The following is an 18,164-nucleotide window of genomic DNA, read 5'->3' as shown; positions in this document are numbered from 1 at the left end:
GCTTTTCAAAACATTCAGGTTGATTTCTGATGGTATATTCTCAATGGTTTGTTTTTATAATATTGTTTGGTGGACTCTAGAGTGGCTCTACTGTCATTCCCAGCAGCTTTTCATAGAAACTTTTCCTCTAATTAAGTATTTTTAGATGCTTTCATTCTAAAAGCCATTGAAGTAGTTAAGATGAAGTTATTATATTTTTTTTTATTATTTTAAATTTTCCCCTGTGTTGGCATAGGAATATGGTTTTGCCCTAGTGGCACTTCCCCATTTTGGATTATTTTCTACCTCTGCATATTATGTGATTTCTTGTTCAAGTGAATGACAAGATGATGTATGACACACTTGAGATGGTATTGAGCAGAGTAGAGTTGGAAAATTGCAGTGATAATTTTCTTTTTACATCTCAAACTTACATGCCATCGAGGGAAAAAAAAAAGTGTAATAGCAACTCAACAAAAAGCATAAGGGGAAACCTAGAAAAATCGCAGGGAAATTTCCATAACAGATACACAAGTAATGCTGCTTTAATAATGATTTCCTGTCATGAACTATTTTTATCATTTGCCAGCTCTCTGACGTGGCATTCTATTTAACATTTTTGAGAGCCATGTTTTAATCAGATTAAGCTCAAGGAAACCGATAGGTATCTGTTTGGCTCATGACTAGTGCTTCTGTTTCTGATTTAGTCACAAGACTATTGTTGCCGGAATCTTTAAAACCCCATTTTGCTTCCACTTGCAGCCGGTGTGTGAGCCCAGAGGTTGAGTGAGCCCAGGGATTTTCATGATATATACACACACAGGGTGCGTTATGGAATTATTTTGTAAATTAAAGAAGACTGATACAAACTGTGTCTTTTTCCTCTTGTGATTAAATGGCTAAAAATAACCATCTATTTTTAGTTTCAGGCACTGTAATGTTTCTTAGGAACAAACTCACTCAAAACAGTTTGCTGGGAGAGGCTGGCCATGAGCAGTTGTACATTCTGATCCATTTAAAGAAAGCAAAAATCCTTCATAAATCTGAATATTCTTGCATCATTTTATATAGTATGCAACATAATGATGCTTTCCATGCAAGAGATATTGCGAGAATAAAACCGAAACACCTATATTTTTAACTTTGATATTTTCATGTTTTTCAGTCATTTTATTAAATGAAAGACAGCAGAAAAGTTTCTAAGCAAAATTCCTATGGTCTCCAGTACTGAGCACATCCGGCAAATTTAGGAAATTAGAAAAAAGAAAAGGTGCTGTGTAACATTTGGAATCATAGTTGTGCTTGGTTATTTGTGCATTTAACACCTCATTTGGTGGTCTCTGCATCTTGGAGCACGGGGGAGGACCTGCAGCCTGCGTTTTACAAAGCTCTGTCTATCCATGTTTTCCTAATTTCCAGAGCAAAAAAGCCCCATGTATTACATTTCCAGTGATCTCTTTTGTCTGTTGCAAATGCAGAGAGATTGCATCCAACAGCTTGGTTTTTGTGGTGTCTTCCTGCAGTGTATTATTTATTTGGTTGACGTGTTCGAAAACTGCGAGCGTAAGAATTAATAAAGGTTATTAGTTACTTTCCATAATAAAATTAGCTGACCTTTAAGAGCATTATACAGGGGCTGTCTAAGTGGAAAAATGACAGAGTGCATTTTTATTCTGGTAGCCATTTCGATTACTAAATCTTACAGTCACAATATAGAAACTATGCATGGTGATTAAATGTGGCTCTTGACTGTATATTTGCAGACAACAATGAAATAAGTGGAATTTTTGTGTTCGAAATGGAACTTAACCCCTCGGTTATGGTTTTGCCCACATCTTGTATTTGGTTCCATTTGAACAAAACAGAAAAAAAAAAAAAAAAGAAAAAAATCAAAACGTAAGAAGATGCAACTTAATTTTCTAAAATCGAGTGTCCTTTGGAAGTGGTAGTGCTGGGAGTTCGCTGTGGTTTTTCTGGAGTGTGATGATGTGCAGATTCCTGGACCAGCCTGACTTGGGATCTCTGTCAGGCTGCACTCTGCATCTGGGCACATACAGCTCACTCAGCCTGACAGTCTTTAGTCATCTCAATTTGTCTACCAGTTTTAAGGGAGATTTTCCATACAATCCAATATTGGAACATGAAGTGAGCGCACCCACCTGGATTTTTAAGTTGGGGGCAGGTTGTCCCTCATTTCCAAAGTAGCTGTTACAGCAAACTTCTATTTTTATTTTCTTTGTACTGAATAATGACATTTTTAGCTGTGCTGTTATCTAGAAATGATTTTATAAACGCTTTTATCTTTATTGTTATTTTTGAAACATTGACAATCTATATAATGATGATAGAATGGCTTGGATTTCAGGTGAACTTCAGATTTGCTTGTGCTGCTGCATTGTACTTTTTGATTTTTGACTAGGTCTTATAACATTTGTTGAAATCCTTAGAAGATATTCATCTATTTGTAGCATCATATAGGTCTGGCTCCCCATCTGTCTCTGTTTTTCATGACAACGAGGCTCTGGTACATTTTTTTTTAATTTTAGTTCTTATTCATTGAAGCCCACTGTAATGCTGTTTCTGTCTTAGCTGTTTGTCCAATAGGTTTTATTGATCATTTGGAATAAAATAAAATATTTCTTCATAGGGACAGGTATTAACCAGCTATCAGTGAATTCAGTTTAATTTGGTTAGTTTTTCTACCTTATGAAATGGAATGTTATCAGAATCCATTTATGTGCTATTGAATAAATAAATAAATTACTAACATAATGTAGTGCCAAAAGCTAAGAAATACTGGGGAAGAGAAGTTCTTGACTGAATTATTTCCTGCTAGGCCATATTTATTAAGGTTCTCATAGAGCTTTTATATTTTAAAAGTAAGGGTATGAATCTAAGGTTCAGATTCCCTCCAAATATATCCTTACTTAACAGGATATCCCTGAGACTTCCCTCCCCCCCCCCTTCTTTTTGTTGGGTTGGTTTTTTTTTGTTGTTGTTTGTTTTTTTTTTTTTTTTTGTTTTTTGTTTTTCCTTTTTCACTATTGGCAAGGCTGACTGAAACAGTCTCATCTGGTTTAACTAAAGAATCTTTGCATTACTTGGCGGTGGTTTCTTTTGTACGTGGTGCTTAGAGCTCCTTGAAGCTGGAGCGCACAGGAAATGCAAATCATGCAAATCATCCTCGCGCTGACGATGTACAGTGGCGTGATTGAGCAGCAGTACGTATGGCTCGTGGGCTGACCACATGAAAGGGCTCATTTAAAGACCAGATGAGCCCAAGCTGGCTTAAGTTAGACTATGTGTGAGCTTCAAAGCTTATAGAATAGCATCCTTTTTAAAAATAAATTTATTTTATTAATAACACCTGCGCCGAGTTCTTAAACAGTGAGAACATGTATAGATGAACATTACGTTGAGTAACAGGCCATGCTTAAATCAGAAAGGCAATTTATTTTATTTTATTTTTTTTTTTGTGGAAATTCAGGTATGCATTCGTATTTGGGGAAGGTAACCACAGTCTAATGCAGTGCAAAAAGCGTCCAATTTATGTTTGGTGTACATAAAACCCAACTCTTTTCTGCCTTTCAGGTAAAAATTAAAATAAATGGAAGATATAAAAGGGAATTTTTCCTGTGCAGCAGGGTTAAGAACAGGATTCTGTAAGTGCTTTTGAGTGTTGAGAAGAGGGAGGTTGATTGCTGGCTGCTTCGAATTTCTTGGTAACTGAGGAAAAAAATGCTGCATATTATTTTTCATACTTCTGAACAGCTTTTCCAGTAGTTTCAGGGCTTTGTCCTTCCAATAAAGCTGAACCCTTGTGCTGTGGACTCGGGACCTTGAAGATGGGTGGGAGAGCACTGTGGTGGGAGCACTGGGTTTCATCAGCAACCCTTGAGATGGACCTCTGGACACAACCTGAGTAAAGCACAGGGGAAAAATACTAATAGAATAATAAACATTTTTCATATTAATCTGGTAACAAAATGAATAGCTGGAATAGGTAACAGTGTCCTTAAAAATATTCTTACCTTTGGTAGTATCAACATGGGTGGCTCTCTTTCTCCTAGCGAGTCTTACTTCTTGCATGTCTTTTTTGTTTTAAACAGCCCTCATTCGCTTTCCTTTGGATGTTTTTAAAAGTTGAGATTCATTCAAATAATGTAACATGACACAAAGCTGGAAAATGTCAATCTTGGACTGTTTCTGTGTCATCTTGTTTAATTTTTACTTGAAACAGTAGCCCTGAGGAGGTCTGCGGTGGGACTGGGCAGGACACTGCACTCCATCACCCTGACGGATGTAATTCTGACTTGATTTTTTTTCACTAGTTCCTTGCTCCTTCATTTTGTTCTTTGTGGTAATACACAGGAACAAGAGAGAAGAGAAGAGAAAAATGATTTTTAAATATTTTATCTATCAGATTCCTTCTTTCTCATCAAGTCAATCCACAGGTACTGGAACAGGAGAGAGGGATATTTCCCACATTAAATCCCCCCCCTCCCCACACCACCACCTTCTTTTTAACGTTACTTTTATTCTTCTCTTCGTTTCATATATGAAGTCAAGGGAAGCATTTCACCCACTCTATGTACCTGCAGGCTGGGGTGGTTCACACTGTGCTGTGCACATACAAGTGGGGATCATAGGGCTCTCTGGGGAGTTTTGGGTTCAGCTGGGGCTGAAATACTGAAGTTCCTTCCTTCTGTATGGTTTGTTTACTTATTTATTTTAAAGAGAAAATAAAAGACGGCCAAAGGGATGGCATCCTGAAACCATCAGGGAAAGGAATATTGGGAATAAATACTCTTTTCTAAACCTCTGAACCTTTACAGGGAAAATTTGTGAGGCTTCTGGGCAGGTGTTTGTACATCCAGCACAAAGTTTATGTGCTAATAGAAGAAGCAATTTAAATAAAAGATAATATTAAAATAGCTTTTATACTCTGTGTAAGAAATGCCAAGATGCAGGAGCTAAAAGAGTAAGCAGAAAAGAAATTTTACTACTTGTATCTATAATAATTTAATATAATTTAATATCCATTTCAGTGTTTGACAGGAGGTAGAGATTACTTAAATATTTGTACCTAGGAGCACAGGGCTGTATAAAGATCTTTGAATTTTCAAGTTAATTTGTTTCTTCCAGCAATATAAAGAGATATATACAGAAAATTATTCCCATATGATTGTGCAGCTACCATTGCTCCAGAACTTTTTGGAAATACTTTCCAAAGAACATCTCCAGTCATCTTGACAAACAGCTTGAGTCAAGTTTCCTTTTCAGGAGCTCCTGAGAGGTTTTATGCGTAGTTCAAAGGCATTGCTGGAAAAATGGCATTATTTGGAGACCTTGACCAAAACTACTTTACTTTGCTCAGCCTTTGCTGATATGAAAGCTCCTTGCCCAGTCATCTTGAACAGATTTTTAGGTTTCTGTCATGGAGAGATGCACAATCTTTTTTCAATAACAAATTAGCTCTTGTCAACAGTTTTCCTGGCCACAGTTTAAATAGCTCAGTTCAGAATGTTTCATAGTTTTATGGTGGATTTTGCTAGAAAATGTGTGTATGTAGTATTTATGTGTCTTGTATCTGCATGTGCATGCACGCAGACATCTGTGCATGTACATCTCTCTGGGAGTGAAGATAGGAGATCTGAAAATGCTGAATCACTCTGTACGCTCTCATAAAGATAATATTTTGGGAAACCTGTCAGGTACTGTGGAGAGCAGGATCCATAAGATACATAAACACTTACATGATATTACATGAGCTGATTAAATCACTAAACCATGACATTCACTTATCTTCAGCTCTGGCTTGGGCTCTTGACTTCTCACTGTTGCCCTGGTTCACTTGGTGGTCCTTGATAAACAAGCCTTGGCTTCAATTTCTTAATCTTAAAGATTAGAAAGCATCTGGTGTGGTTTTCTGACTTTTTAACATATGATTTCAACCCCAGAGGCACATATTTCTCTTCCATTTTCCTGGGGAATAATGGGAATTTAGCACTGGATGCTTTATTTAATGATAAAAAGGAATTCTGAAGCAACAGTTGCATATGAGATGTGCTGGGAAAGCATGATTTGTGAAATATATGGAAGCCTAGAAGTATTTTTATTAAATTATTATTTTATTATTGGATTTTTGCATGTGGGGAAATACCAGCATCTTGCAATGTTGAGGTGTGGGTTGCTCACTCAAGGATCAGATCTGTGTTGTATAAATTGACCAAATATGGTTGTAAATGTTTAATGTTATTGTTAACCCTGCAAATCTCTCAGCAAGAAGCTGGAGAAGAAAAATGGGCAAAAGGCATCATTTCCGTGGCTGTTAAATTCTCTCACGAATTTGACATACTCTCTTTTTCTTTGAATTCTCTCCTTTTTGTCCCAGCTCTTGCATCAGTCCCTTACATCCTGTGTCAGGAGCTCCAAGCTGCAGAGCTGAGCCTCTTTATTTCCTTCTCTTTCCCTGGTTACATTATAAATAAAAGCCCTGTTATGATAACACGTGAAATAAAATGGTAGGACATCAGTATAGATTATCCTTAAAATCATGTTATGGAATTGGAAATAAAGCAGCTTATGGTATATGGCAGGCATGATGCAAGTGATATTAAATAAATATATGACTGAAGGGTTCCATTCATTCCAAATGCTCCCTTTTGTGATCTTTAGCCATGTTTGTAGAGAAACCTTTCTTAAAGCACTTAAAGCTTAATTCAGAACAGACAAAACAATTATCTTTTGAAAGTCTGATGAAATATGTTTGGCAGCTTTTGAATTTAGGCGAGTGTTTGTCTCACTTCTTTGAAATCTCACTTCAGTCGGTCGCTCAGCCATTTCGGCACAATCCTTCAAATCTGGTAGCGAGTGTGGGCTTTGCTGAGTTACAGAAATGTTCTAATCAGAAAGTGGAGGGGCTCAAAATAGTGTGCAGTACACAAAACTTGACATTTTCCTTACTGATGTGCTTTTGAGTATCAGTCTACCTGCTGTCCATGTGTTTTTGATGAAGCACTGGTTGATACATCTGTGCAGGAGGGAGTTTGTCCCTCCAAAGATAGGTCTGGAGACCCTTAAGCATTAAGTTATTTTAATTTCTTGGGGGACAGAAGTGTCACTTTATCTTCTCGGAGTACAAATGATGAAGGTTTATGCACCAATATGTGACTGTTTCTCTTAGGAAGAGATGGCAGAAGACTGACACTGCACCATGTAGTTTTATAGTTGAACTATGTCATGAACGTGGAGCAGCAATATTGAAATTGTGGATCTGATTGCCATTTTGCTGAGCGCGTGGAATAGTTTGCTCAGCTTATGTTGTGGCAGGAAAGTTGCCACTATGCTGCAGCAACAAATAGTCTAGGAGTGTGAGGGGCATCTGGGAGACATACATATTTCCCCTTCATTTTTTCTGTAATAATTGATAAAAATATATTTTTTTTAAATACATGTATACGGATGACTTTGTGAATTCACTTTGTGAATATATATTACAAATCACTAAGTTATTCCTAATGTTCTGTAGTGCTGCCTGCTCCTGACAAACATCTGATACAGATCATATGCCTCTAAAAAGAGAAGTTCCTCGAGCAAAATATCCTCATGAAAACAGGTTGGAGACACTCACATTCTCTCGCTCGCTCTCACTCACATGTTACATTTTGGCACGTTGTAGGAGCAGGTAGCATATCTACTACCTGCTGTTGAAAGTGTTGAAGATACTGAATTATTTATTCCATCTTCTGCACTATCCAAACTCGTTTTGGGTAGTTTGACACATCTCGGTCTTCCATATGGATACTTCATGGTGACAGAGTTGCCAGCTGCTCAGGTTTTATGACAGTCTGAGTTTTTTCAAGGTCTGTATTAGTTTTCTGGGAAGAATCCTGCTTTTCATGAGGGTCCCCATTCTTAGGCAGTTGTTATGCATTGAGTTGATGCTCTGGAGTGGGAGTTTTTTAGGAAAATTAGCGAGATTCCGTAAGAATAATTTTAAAGGACTTGCTGTCTGTAGATTGAGATTAAATCAGAGTTGTGGGATATAAGAAAAACGTGAAAGCCGTTTGCTAAGACAGCTGAGTTCCTTTTAGTCAGTCTTCAAATTCCTTTAAAAAAAAAAAAAGGTGTTTAGATATCAAGGCATATAAAGCAACATAAAAACCAGTCTGGAATACTTTGGAAGACAGGATTTTTCAGGGCGCTTGAAATGTAACCCTAAACAGTCAGCAAAGCTTCCCCATGGCAGAGGGTTGGAACTTGGTGATATTTAAGGTCCCTTCCAATCCAAACAATTCTGAGGTTCCATGATTTTCTTCCCATTTGTGCCAAGTGAGCAGATCTGTGGTTTTAAAACACAAAATGTGTAAACCTGAAAACTGGGGGAAGATTTGAGTCTTTACTTTGGCCTTACTTAAATACAAACATCTAAAATAATGGGAAGTGAGCTCCACTCATTTGTTGTTCTGCTTTCTGCGAGTATCTTTTGATACAAACCTTTATTTAAGGGAAGCCCTCAGTGTTGTGGTAGGTCTGTGCTGCACTGGGTTTGATTCCCTTTCTGTGGGATAAGTCAGCCTCGCTTGCAGTGGGATCCATATATCCATGATGATGGCTGTTTGCTCTGTGCCATCCTGGATCCAAGCTGACACCAGGAGATGTGAAGTAACGATGCTCAAAGCTTGCTGTTCAGATTAAGAAGTGTATGTACGTGTAGCCCTAGGTCTTCTCCGTGCTGCTACAGCCCCTTGGTCATACTGTGTTGTTCATGCCAGCCTTTTGACATGCTTGGCTTCTTTCCGGAGTTGGACAGATAAGATACCAAATTAAATTAATTTGCAGCCTTACAACCAATAAATAATGCTGCTTAAATGTTACCTAATTGAGTAGAACATCAGTTTCACAAGCATTTTCCTTTTAAAATGTCATTTCATTATACATCACTGCATCCTGTGTATTTACCTGTGGTGAATTTTTTGCCTTCAATCACTGTGTCCTCTATTTATCTTGCTTCCTATGTTTTCTTTGTTCCATCATAGCGCCTGTTTTAGCAGGGTTTGTCCATCTTATATAAACCACCCAGCAATAGCTACTTGTCACTAGTGGGTTATTCTGGTTTGCTTATTCTCTGCTCTAATAAAATTCCTTTCTTTCATTTTTTTGTTGCTGATGAAATTTGAGCGAGGAGAACGATGTGGCTTCATGGCTTCTCCTTCCCCCCTCATCACCACAGCTCTGACTGCTTGGTCTCGACCTCTCCCTTCGTGGGAACAGAGAGGCCGATGGTAGCCCATGGTGAACAATCTGGCCACTAAAGTAAAAATGTGCATCTGTCAGTAATTAATTGAAGCCAAATTTAATTACAAATCAGGGAAAATAATAGTACCACACACACTTAATAAAATTCAAGAAGCTTCAGTGTTGTTGCCTAAAGAGCAAAGCAGTCCATACGGAATTCACCCCCCTCAAAACTCTGCTCTGTCCTCTGCTCTTTCAAGCTTACTTTTTGATATTACATATAGAGAAGTAATTTTTATTCACAGTTTTCACATAGTTTTTGATATCTTTTTGAGTTAAAGGTCCTAAAAAATAGTGGAAAAGTATTTAACACTGGTTCTTAATTGTGTTGGCTGAGGATCTGACCTGAAATCTTGTTTGACATTTGATTCTAGTACATAAATACTCTGATCAGCTGGTTGAAATAAAGAATCAGAGGGGTAAGGAGGAATTGTGAGAGAACCCAAATGATTTTCAAATTAAAAAATGCATTTATGTAACTTTTAAAATTTTTGAAATGGTGTATTTTAAAATAAAAATGTATAAAAAGAATGCATTGGGAGTGTGAGTTGAAACCAAGCTTTTCCTTCCTGCTGTATTTTAGCATACAAGGCAACTTCCTGAATCCTAAATATTGAACTGGTAGCAGCCATGAATATTTATCACTGTACTGTATGTACATATAGCAATTACAGCAAGAGGAAAAAATATTTTTCTTTACAATTAATATTTGTAAACGTTTATGAAAGTACATAGAAATAAATAAGACAAACACATGGCCTAATTAAGATGAAAGGCATGACAGCCCTTGTGATTTGTTCTGAAAAATAAAGACCATTAAAATAGTAAGACTTAATTATTTCTGTAAACATTGCAAATTATCTTTATCTAGAAAAAACCCTTAATTTATGAGTTAAAATATCTATAAGCATTTTGACATTTGTACATTCCATGTCAAAAATTATTGTTAATTTATTATTTATTATACTGTCTACTGTCACATATTACCACTTATTAGTATTTATTGTTCAGAAAGTCAGTGTCGTCTATTGTGTAATGGGAAAAGGAAAAGCATTTTATATGTGGTTGTAATTTGTGTGTTCTTGGGCTAGTGATAAAAATGCAACTTCCGTAAGTTGATCATATAAAAATGTGTGTAATAACAAACAAAAATAACTGGTCTGTTAAGACTGCAGGCATTAACAGTGCTATTTGAGGCACAGTTTACATTTGAAAGATAACTTAAAGCCAAGTCCAATGGCTTGGCTAATTGCTAGGTTGAAATCAAGGAAAACTGTGGGATGGAGGAACCATAACCACGAGGTTTGGTCTGGAGGTGCTGGAAGCCTCCATCACCTTTGGAGCCCTTGTTTCTCCAGGTGGATGGTCTGTGGTCAAACCTCTTGGCTTTGCCTTGGCCTTTAAGGGGGCAACATAGAGCAGAATGGTTTGGATAAGCTATAGTGCAATCCAGAAACAAAGTCACAGGATGGTTTGGGTTGGAAGGGACCTTAAACTCATCCCATTCCACCCCTGCCGTTGGGCAGGGACACCTTTCACTATCCCAGGGTGCTCAAAGCCCTGTCCAGCCAGGCCCTGAACACTTCCAGGGATCCAGAGGCAGCCACAGCTTCTCTGGGCACCCTGTCCAGGGCCTCACTGGTTCAATCAGTGCCATCTACTGAACAGTATTATTTTAGTACCCTCTTTCCCTAAAAGGCTCATATTTGTAGCCATATCCTAATTTTAGTGTGTTTTATTGTAATACTTCTCCTGGAGGATGAAGAGCGCTCATAGCTCTTTTCTGGACTGACAGATCTTCAATCATAAACTCATTTTACTGTGAATGTAGTTGTTTTGCAGCAGAGAATTATGGCTTTGGATTTTATTTGCAGAGCAGGAGAGTCACTGCTGCTGCGGGATTGTATCCTACAGCAGTCCTCCTTTTCCAGGGAAAGCTGGGTTACCTGGACTGCCACACAAATAGTGGCCACGTTTATCTGTCCTGTGTGCAGAGCTTCCGCCAGACTGAGGAACATTCCACTACAAATCAGGTGCTGTTTTAAACTCACTTTGTTCTATAAGCCTGGTGGATTGGAGAGTTCAGTCTCCATATCCATAGATACATAAATATGCCCTGTGTGGTCTCCCAAGGGTAAGGCAAAATGTGTTTTTAGTTAAGTTGCATGGGAATTTAATTGAAAGATTTAGGGCAATGCCATAAAAGAGTAAATCATGGCTGCGCGACACAAAGAAGATTTATAAAGCCAAATAAAAATACTTTAGCACCTTCACTATTATAATTTGCTTGATATAAGTGGAAACCTGCATTAGTCATTTTTGTCTGCTGGTAATTAAAAAAAAAAAAAAGGCTTTTATGTTTCACTGATTTTCAGTCCTTTGGAGTGACATAATGGGGAAGACAGTAGCAAAGGGCAGAGAATTCTGTGGACATGTCACATCTCTGAACCTGCAAGTGCACTCAGATTCCTTCCCAGGAATATTTATTTTACTTAAGCACATGCTTAACATGCATGGCTTTAGACTGCTGCTTGTGTAGATGGTGGCCTAAATCTGGCCAGTCTCCAAGGCAGTGGGGCTACTGCACGTGGGATGGTCCTGCTCTATGCAAGAAGGTCACTTGTCACACAGCAAAATGCTCGAGGTTGTTTTGGAGAGGAGAGCTGGGGCAGAGCTTTAGGAATGTGACCTTCAGCACAGGTTTAGTGAGGATTCACTCACTGTATTTATTGGAGAGCACTGTATATATTAAATGCTGCAGTGTTGATAGATCTCGATCAGGACACCATAATAGCAGTTGAATTGTAGGGGGTTTTGTGAGATGGTAAGTTAATGATGTAGCTGTTAATTTGAATTTAGCAGACATTTTAAATATAGGTTTCTCTTACAGAGACAAAAGTTGCAATTTAAAGCTCTTTGGTGGTCTAAAAACAGCTTAATTCTCTAGTAGCATGGTAATAAGTACTAATCCAGCTTATACAGTGATTGTAGTATGTCATGTTTGTGAAAGATTGCCTAACTCTGCTTTCTCTGGGTTTTATGTTAATTTTTTTAAATTAAACATAAAACCTTATAACATCTTTATGCTGAGATAAACTGTTCAATTTAACTTGTGCTCAAGCAGCAGCTGTCAGGAATTATCATGTTTTGAGCGTTCTTGCCATCACCTTGTGTCTCTACCTCCCGGATACACTCTGTGGGATGATAAAGCTCACCTTGTTAGGATTTATTACTTAAATAATAACCCGAGGTAAAATGAAAGTTGATGTCACACGGAATGACAGCTGACATATATTTATGTCGCACGTTCCATTATAATAAACTTTCCTTTCTTCCCCTTGTAATAGGTGTTAAATGGAAATACACTCCAGCATATCCTCCAGTGCCCTGCGTGAGTCCATTAGCCACGAACACGGCTGCTCTGTGGGCATGTTCACAGGGACTCGTGCTGTCAGGTGTTATTTAAGCTTGTAAAACCAGGAAAATTGGTTAGTGCTGGTAGTTAGCAGCTTCTCTGCCAGTAAAGAAGCAGCCATGGGAACCTCTCAGAGTTGGGATGAATTCTGGGAGTGCTGCGAAGTAACAGAAGTGAATCGAGGAGGGTGTTTTCTAATCAGTGGTTTTATTTTAATTATTTTCCTTGCTGCAAGAAGCATAGGTATTGTCATTTCAGGCTCTACATCTGCATTTGCTAGTCATCACCATAGTTTTCTCCTGACACCAGTTTATTGTGCTGAGCTGGGCAGTGATAAGCGATCTGCTTGTTAGTTGAGTCTTATCACTTTCTATTTACAGTGGAGAAAATTTAGATCTACCTCTTGCAAGCTTTCCAAGTTTTCAGTCTTTTTGCTATGACAGAAGCCAGGCTCCAATGTGCTCTAATGATGCTATTGAATTCCTCCAGTTTGCCTAAGCCAAGACTGCTAACGCTGTTTTTTTTTTGCCTGTGGCTATAACTATCTTTTTTTTTTCCTTTTTCCTCCTAATTATCCCATTGTTGATCTGAGCAAGTTAAGATGTATCAGAGCTACATGGTTTTGTCCAAGCTTATTTCTTGGATTGCTTCTCATTGTGCTCTCCATTGCCCTTTTCTCTCCAGTCAGTGTGTTAACCTTTGGCACCTCCAATGTCTGCACTTCCCACCCTTGCTCTGTGCTGCTTCCCATAGTTTCATTCCCAATGTGCTGTCGTTTTCCCCTTTCTTCCTTCAAACTCAGCCAGGTTCATGGATACCATCCCGTATCACTTCAGTTTTCTTCCCTAACTCATGGCAGAAAATTTTTTGAAAAGTTGGTAAAGATAAGCTATAATGCAATGCAGAAATGGAATAGAACAGTTTGGAGTAAAAGGGACCTTAAAGCTCACCCTGTTTCCACTCCCTGCTCTGGGCAGGGACTTTTTCCACTATCGTGGGTTTCTCCAAGCCCTGTCCAACATGGCCTTGGACAATTCCAGAGAACCAGGGGCAGCCACAGCTTCTCTGGGCACCCTGTGCCAGGGCCTCACCACCCTCACAGGGAAGAATTTCTTCCTTTATCTGATGTCAACCCATCCTTTCTTAGAATGAAGTCATCCCCCCTTGTCCTGTCAACAGACAAAAATTTTTCCAAGCAACAATTTCATCTCATGGTAGCAGGTTTTGGGGTTTTTTTTTCCTGCAGTTTGCATTTTTCTTTGTCACTCTAGTGCTGAGCGGGGATTTGACATCGCCCCCAGGAAGCTTTTCCTGCTCTGCTTTGAGCCTGGCACCCAGGTCATTATGAGGTCCAGAGGTCATTATTCATGGTGACAAATAAATAATGACTTACCTAAAACTATTTTTTCCTCCTAGTATGGCTCGTAATAAACCTGAGCCTCATATCTTAATTGGCATTCTGTGTGACAGGCCCTTTAGAACCATCAAATATTTGATGAACAAGGCAATAACAGTAATTTCTTACTTTCCTAAGCCTTTCAGATCAGCATTGACCCAGGTTGATGAAGATGGATACAGGATCTATGCCCTAGGAAGTGTTTGTTCTGTAGATACAGGTTATCTAAAACGGGTGTAAGTTAGCAGAGATATGGTATGATATAATATATATGATCTAGATGGATGTTTGGGGAAGTTCATGAGTTTTGAGGTTGGCAGCCAGAATCAGAAGTTTATCACATCAGTGATGTCAGTTTGGCAGTAATCTTGAACACAAATCTCATGTCAAAATAGAAAGAATGGGAATAGCAGTAGAAAAAATATTAGAAAAAAATTGTAAAAGAATAAAACATTGCATAAATCAGTCCTGAATCTGAACTAATAAAATGGTAGAAAGCAAAAAAAAAAAATAATTCAGAAACAGGCTGTGTGGAAAAGTAGTTTATTAATCTTAATGTTCTATGTGCAATAGATACCTGATTTCAATTTTTTCTTTTCTTTTTTTCTTTTTTCTTTTTTTAATCCCATCTGATAAGAAATACAGGACACAAATGTTTGAGTCTCTGCAGCTCTCTGCAAGTTCAAGATTCACTTTGCTTGGAAGCAGTGCTAGCCAGAGTCCAGGAGATGCTCACATGCTTTTGGTGAAGCGCAGGGAAATCTGCCACTGGTTACAGTAGGGTCAGGACTTCATATTACACATTTAAATACATTCATTTTCTGATAGCCTGGGAAGTTACACAAGGCTGAGATAGCAGCTTGTTAGTGTTGTTTGTGCCTGCTTTATCTAATTGAAGGATGTGTGCAGTGTTGTGGACTGTGGAATAGCAGGAGTGCAGCGGCAGGACTGGGGTGCAAGGGTAGAAACAACATTTCATTATAGAGGATACCTAATAAAAATGTGAAAATGAAACAGAAAAAGGCTGGAGAAAAAATAGAAAGAAAGGCAGACCATACTAGATAAGTGCACTGCATAAATCAAAAGGGTTTATGTCATAACATGAACATGTGCCATTCCTGCTCATATATTGAATTTCAGTAGTTGGTTGCATAAAGAAGTAAAGTGTAATGAAACTGGCAAGCAAAGTATTCCCTAGTCAGCCTTATCTTTGTTCCATTTGTCCTTCAGATACAGCTTTTCTTGCCTTTTTCAATAAAATTCATCCAGCTTTTTTTTTCAATTTTGCATCTCTCTGTAACCGAGCTGGGAAGACCAATGAGATTCAGTGCTTTTCTAGTTGGGTTCTTAGCAGCTGCTTTTTAAGAGATCAAAACTTCGAATGCTGCTACATGGTATTAAAGCTTAGCTATTGATGTGTCCCTATTGGGGTTATGTTTTTCTTGGGGGGGAGGGAGTGGGGAGCAGGGGAAGGGGTGACCCCTGTGAGCACGTTTGCCAGCAGTAAACACTGCTCTCCTTGTTTTCCAGGATCCTCTTTGCAAGCTCGGTGCTTAACCTGGCTGAACTTGCTGCCCTCCGACCTGACCTTGGCAAATTGAAAAAGGTCCTCTACTTCCATGAGAACCAATTGGCATATCCTGTCCAGAAAAGCCAGGAAAGGGATTTTCAGTATGGATACAACCAGATTCTTTCTTGGTAGGTGTGGCTCACACTGGTCCTCATTATTTAAGGTGTCCTTCTCTCTACAGCATTGTAGCCCTGAGAAGTTCTTCTCCATATACTTTTTTTGGTATTAATTATTTTTCTATTTTTATTTTGTATTGATGTTTTTTTTTGGTATTAATCATTTTGTATTAATGTCTTACAAGACCATGTGATGTGGTGACAGGAAATAAAGGATTGACTTCAAACTGAAAGAGAGTAGGTTTAGGTTGGATATTAGGAAGAAACTCTTCCCTGTTAGGGCCGTTACAGGATGCCCAGAGGAAGCTGTGGCTACCCCTGGAAGTGTCCAAGGCCAGATTGGATGGGGCTTGGAGCAATCTGGGATAGTGGAAGGTGTCCCATGGCAGGGGTGGAGTGGGATTAGATTTTAGGTCCCTTCCAACCCAGGCTAGTCTGTGATTCTATAAATTATGTTCCTGTATCAAACTGAGGTATTAGCAGAGTTCTGAGGAGAGCTTGATAAAATCAGTGTGGCTGAACCATTTTGCTCTGAAAAATCATCTCCGTTTATTGTATAAAGTCTACCACCAGTGCTGCCATGGTGTACCCATTGTTGGTGGGATTTTTGACCTGTGCCTTTTGGCTGAAAGTGATGCTTTGTTTCATGGATGCTTCACAAAGCTGCAGCTACTCAGCTCATGCTTGGCTGTAGCTTTTACTGCATACAGCTGAAATTATGGAGAGGGTTTTTAGGGAAATAAACAGAAATTAAAATGTACTGCAGCACTTCTCCTGTGAAGAGAGGGCAGTAAACATACCAGATAAATCCTTATATTTCTTTCATCTAGTATTCAGAAATTGTGCAGTGCTAAAGTACCCAGACGTTTTAAAGGCTGCGGTCCTTTATTGTTGCTAAAAACAAATGTATTTCTCGAATCTGAGTTAATGAAAGAAGTTAATAACAGCACCACTGAAAAGCTTTGTGGTTAGGCACTGCACAGACCTAAGTGAAACAGCAAAACTCACTTGTTTTTAACTGAAATAAATTCATTTCCGTGATCTTTCTCACCTCTCTCGGTGGAAGAATTATTAAGAATAGGGCTTGAGCCTTTAAAGGTGCAAGTTAAGCTTTTGCATCTTTATAATCTAAGGCAGTTATGTTGAAATTTCTCAATTAATGATCTGTGTATGCTCTGGCCATTTGGCAGCTGCCTCTGCCACAGTGTTTGCAACGTTTCACTTACTGAGCTGTAAAGATGGGAAAGTGAAAGATCTTTTGAAAACAGTAGCAGCCATTTTCAGATGTTCTAACAAAAAGAAGTGTTTTCTGGCACTGGGAAAGGAATATTTTTTGTATATATATTTTGCTTTATTGTGGCAGTTACTTTTCATGCATCTGTTGTAAACTGACAAACATTTATCCTCAAAACATGCATTTTAAGTATCTTCTCTTTATTAGATAACTAAAGATGATTTTTACAGATCATAGAATCGTGGAGTGGTTTGGGTTGGAGGGGACTCTCAAGGCCATCTTGTTCCAACTCCCTGCCATGGGCAGGGACACCTTCCACTAGACCAGGTTTCTCCATGCCCATCCAACCTGGCTTTGGACACTTCCAGGGATGGGGCAATAGATTCTCCATTCTGTCCCTTTCAGCCTCCAGTATCTTCTTCATGTAGTTACTTAATATTCATCTCCCATTTCTGTTCTGCTGAAACCCCAGTTTAACAGAAAATAGAAGCCATGTCCTCTGTATTACTCTTCACACTCCAGTGGTCATCTGCAAAGAGGTGCCATCTTCCCATCTTCAGATATGTTAGAAATGGGGAAAATGTACCTTTCCACTTTTAAACAGAGGTTTTGGAGATGATTTAAATTGGAACACTTTGAACCTTCAGGCTGGTGCTTACGATGATTAAAAAAATCAGAATTCTGATGTTTCTAAGGAGTTCATCTTTATAATTTGCTCCTGATTTGCAGAGCCTGTGGGGAAGAGTTAGGGCAGATGAGGGTTCATGCACGAGAGGAGGTGAGATGATGTTGTTGGAGCCTTTGCTGTGTGTCAGAGAGCAGCAAAGAAACGTGTCAGGTTCCTGCCTCATGTCATCTGTAAATCAGTGCAGAAAAGATGACTTCTGTACAAAAGTGAGGCTTCTAATGGGTTAAAAACCATATGTGGGGAAGAGGGTGAGGTGCCAGAAAGCATTTCAGCTCCTGCAGCCAGCTTGAAAAGGATTATTTCTCTCTAATGTTGGGGTTTCTTTGCTTTTCCTGCTGACTCCTGCTGCTTTGGTGAGCAGTGTCAGTTCTCTTTCTTGACCAGACAACAGAAAGATGCAGAGAGGATGAATGACAGCCTCTCACCTCAAATATACTTTTCACCAGCCCTGTGACTTATGAACACA

At 38.7% G+C, this 18,164-nt stretch overlaps 1 protein-coding gene across 1 annotated transcript in view; it reads left to right on the top strand.

Moving 5' to 3' along the window:
• Nucleotides 1-18,164, top strand: part of GTDC1 (glycosyltransferase like domain containing 1) — a 160,727-nt gene that overhangs the window by 58,618 nt on the left and 83,945 nt on the right. The window contains exon 4 of the mRNA XM_062498380.1: nt 15,621-15,788. Within this exon, the coding sequence (XP_062354364.1) occupies nt 15,621-15,788 (168 nt within the window). The remainder of the gene's footprint in view (nt 1-15,620; nt 15,789-18,164) is intronic.

This window comes from Cinclus cinclus, chromosome 9 (genome assembly GCF_963662255.1).
Source record: "Cinclus cinclus chromosome 9, bCinCin1.1, whole genome shotgun sequence".
NCBI lineage: Eukaryota > Metazoa > Chordata > Aves > Passeriformes > Cinclidae > Cinclus > Cinclus cinclus.
The sequence above is the reverse complement of the archived record's forward strand: the minus strand, read 5'-3'. Positions and strand labels throughout refer to the sequence as shown.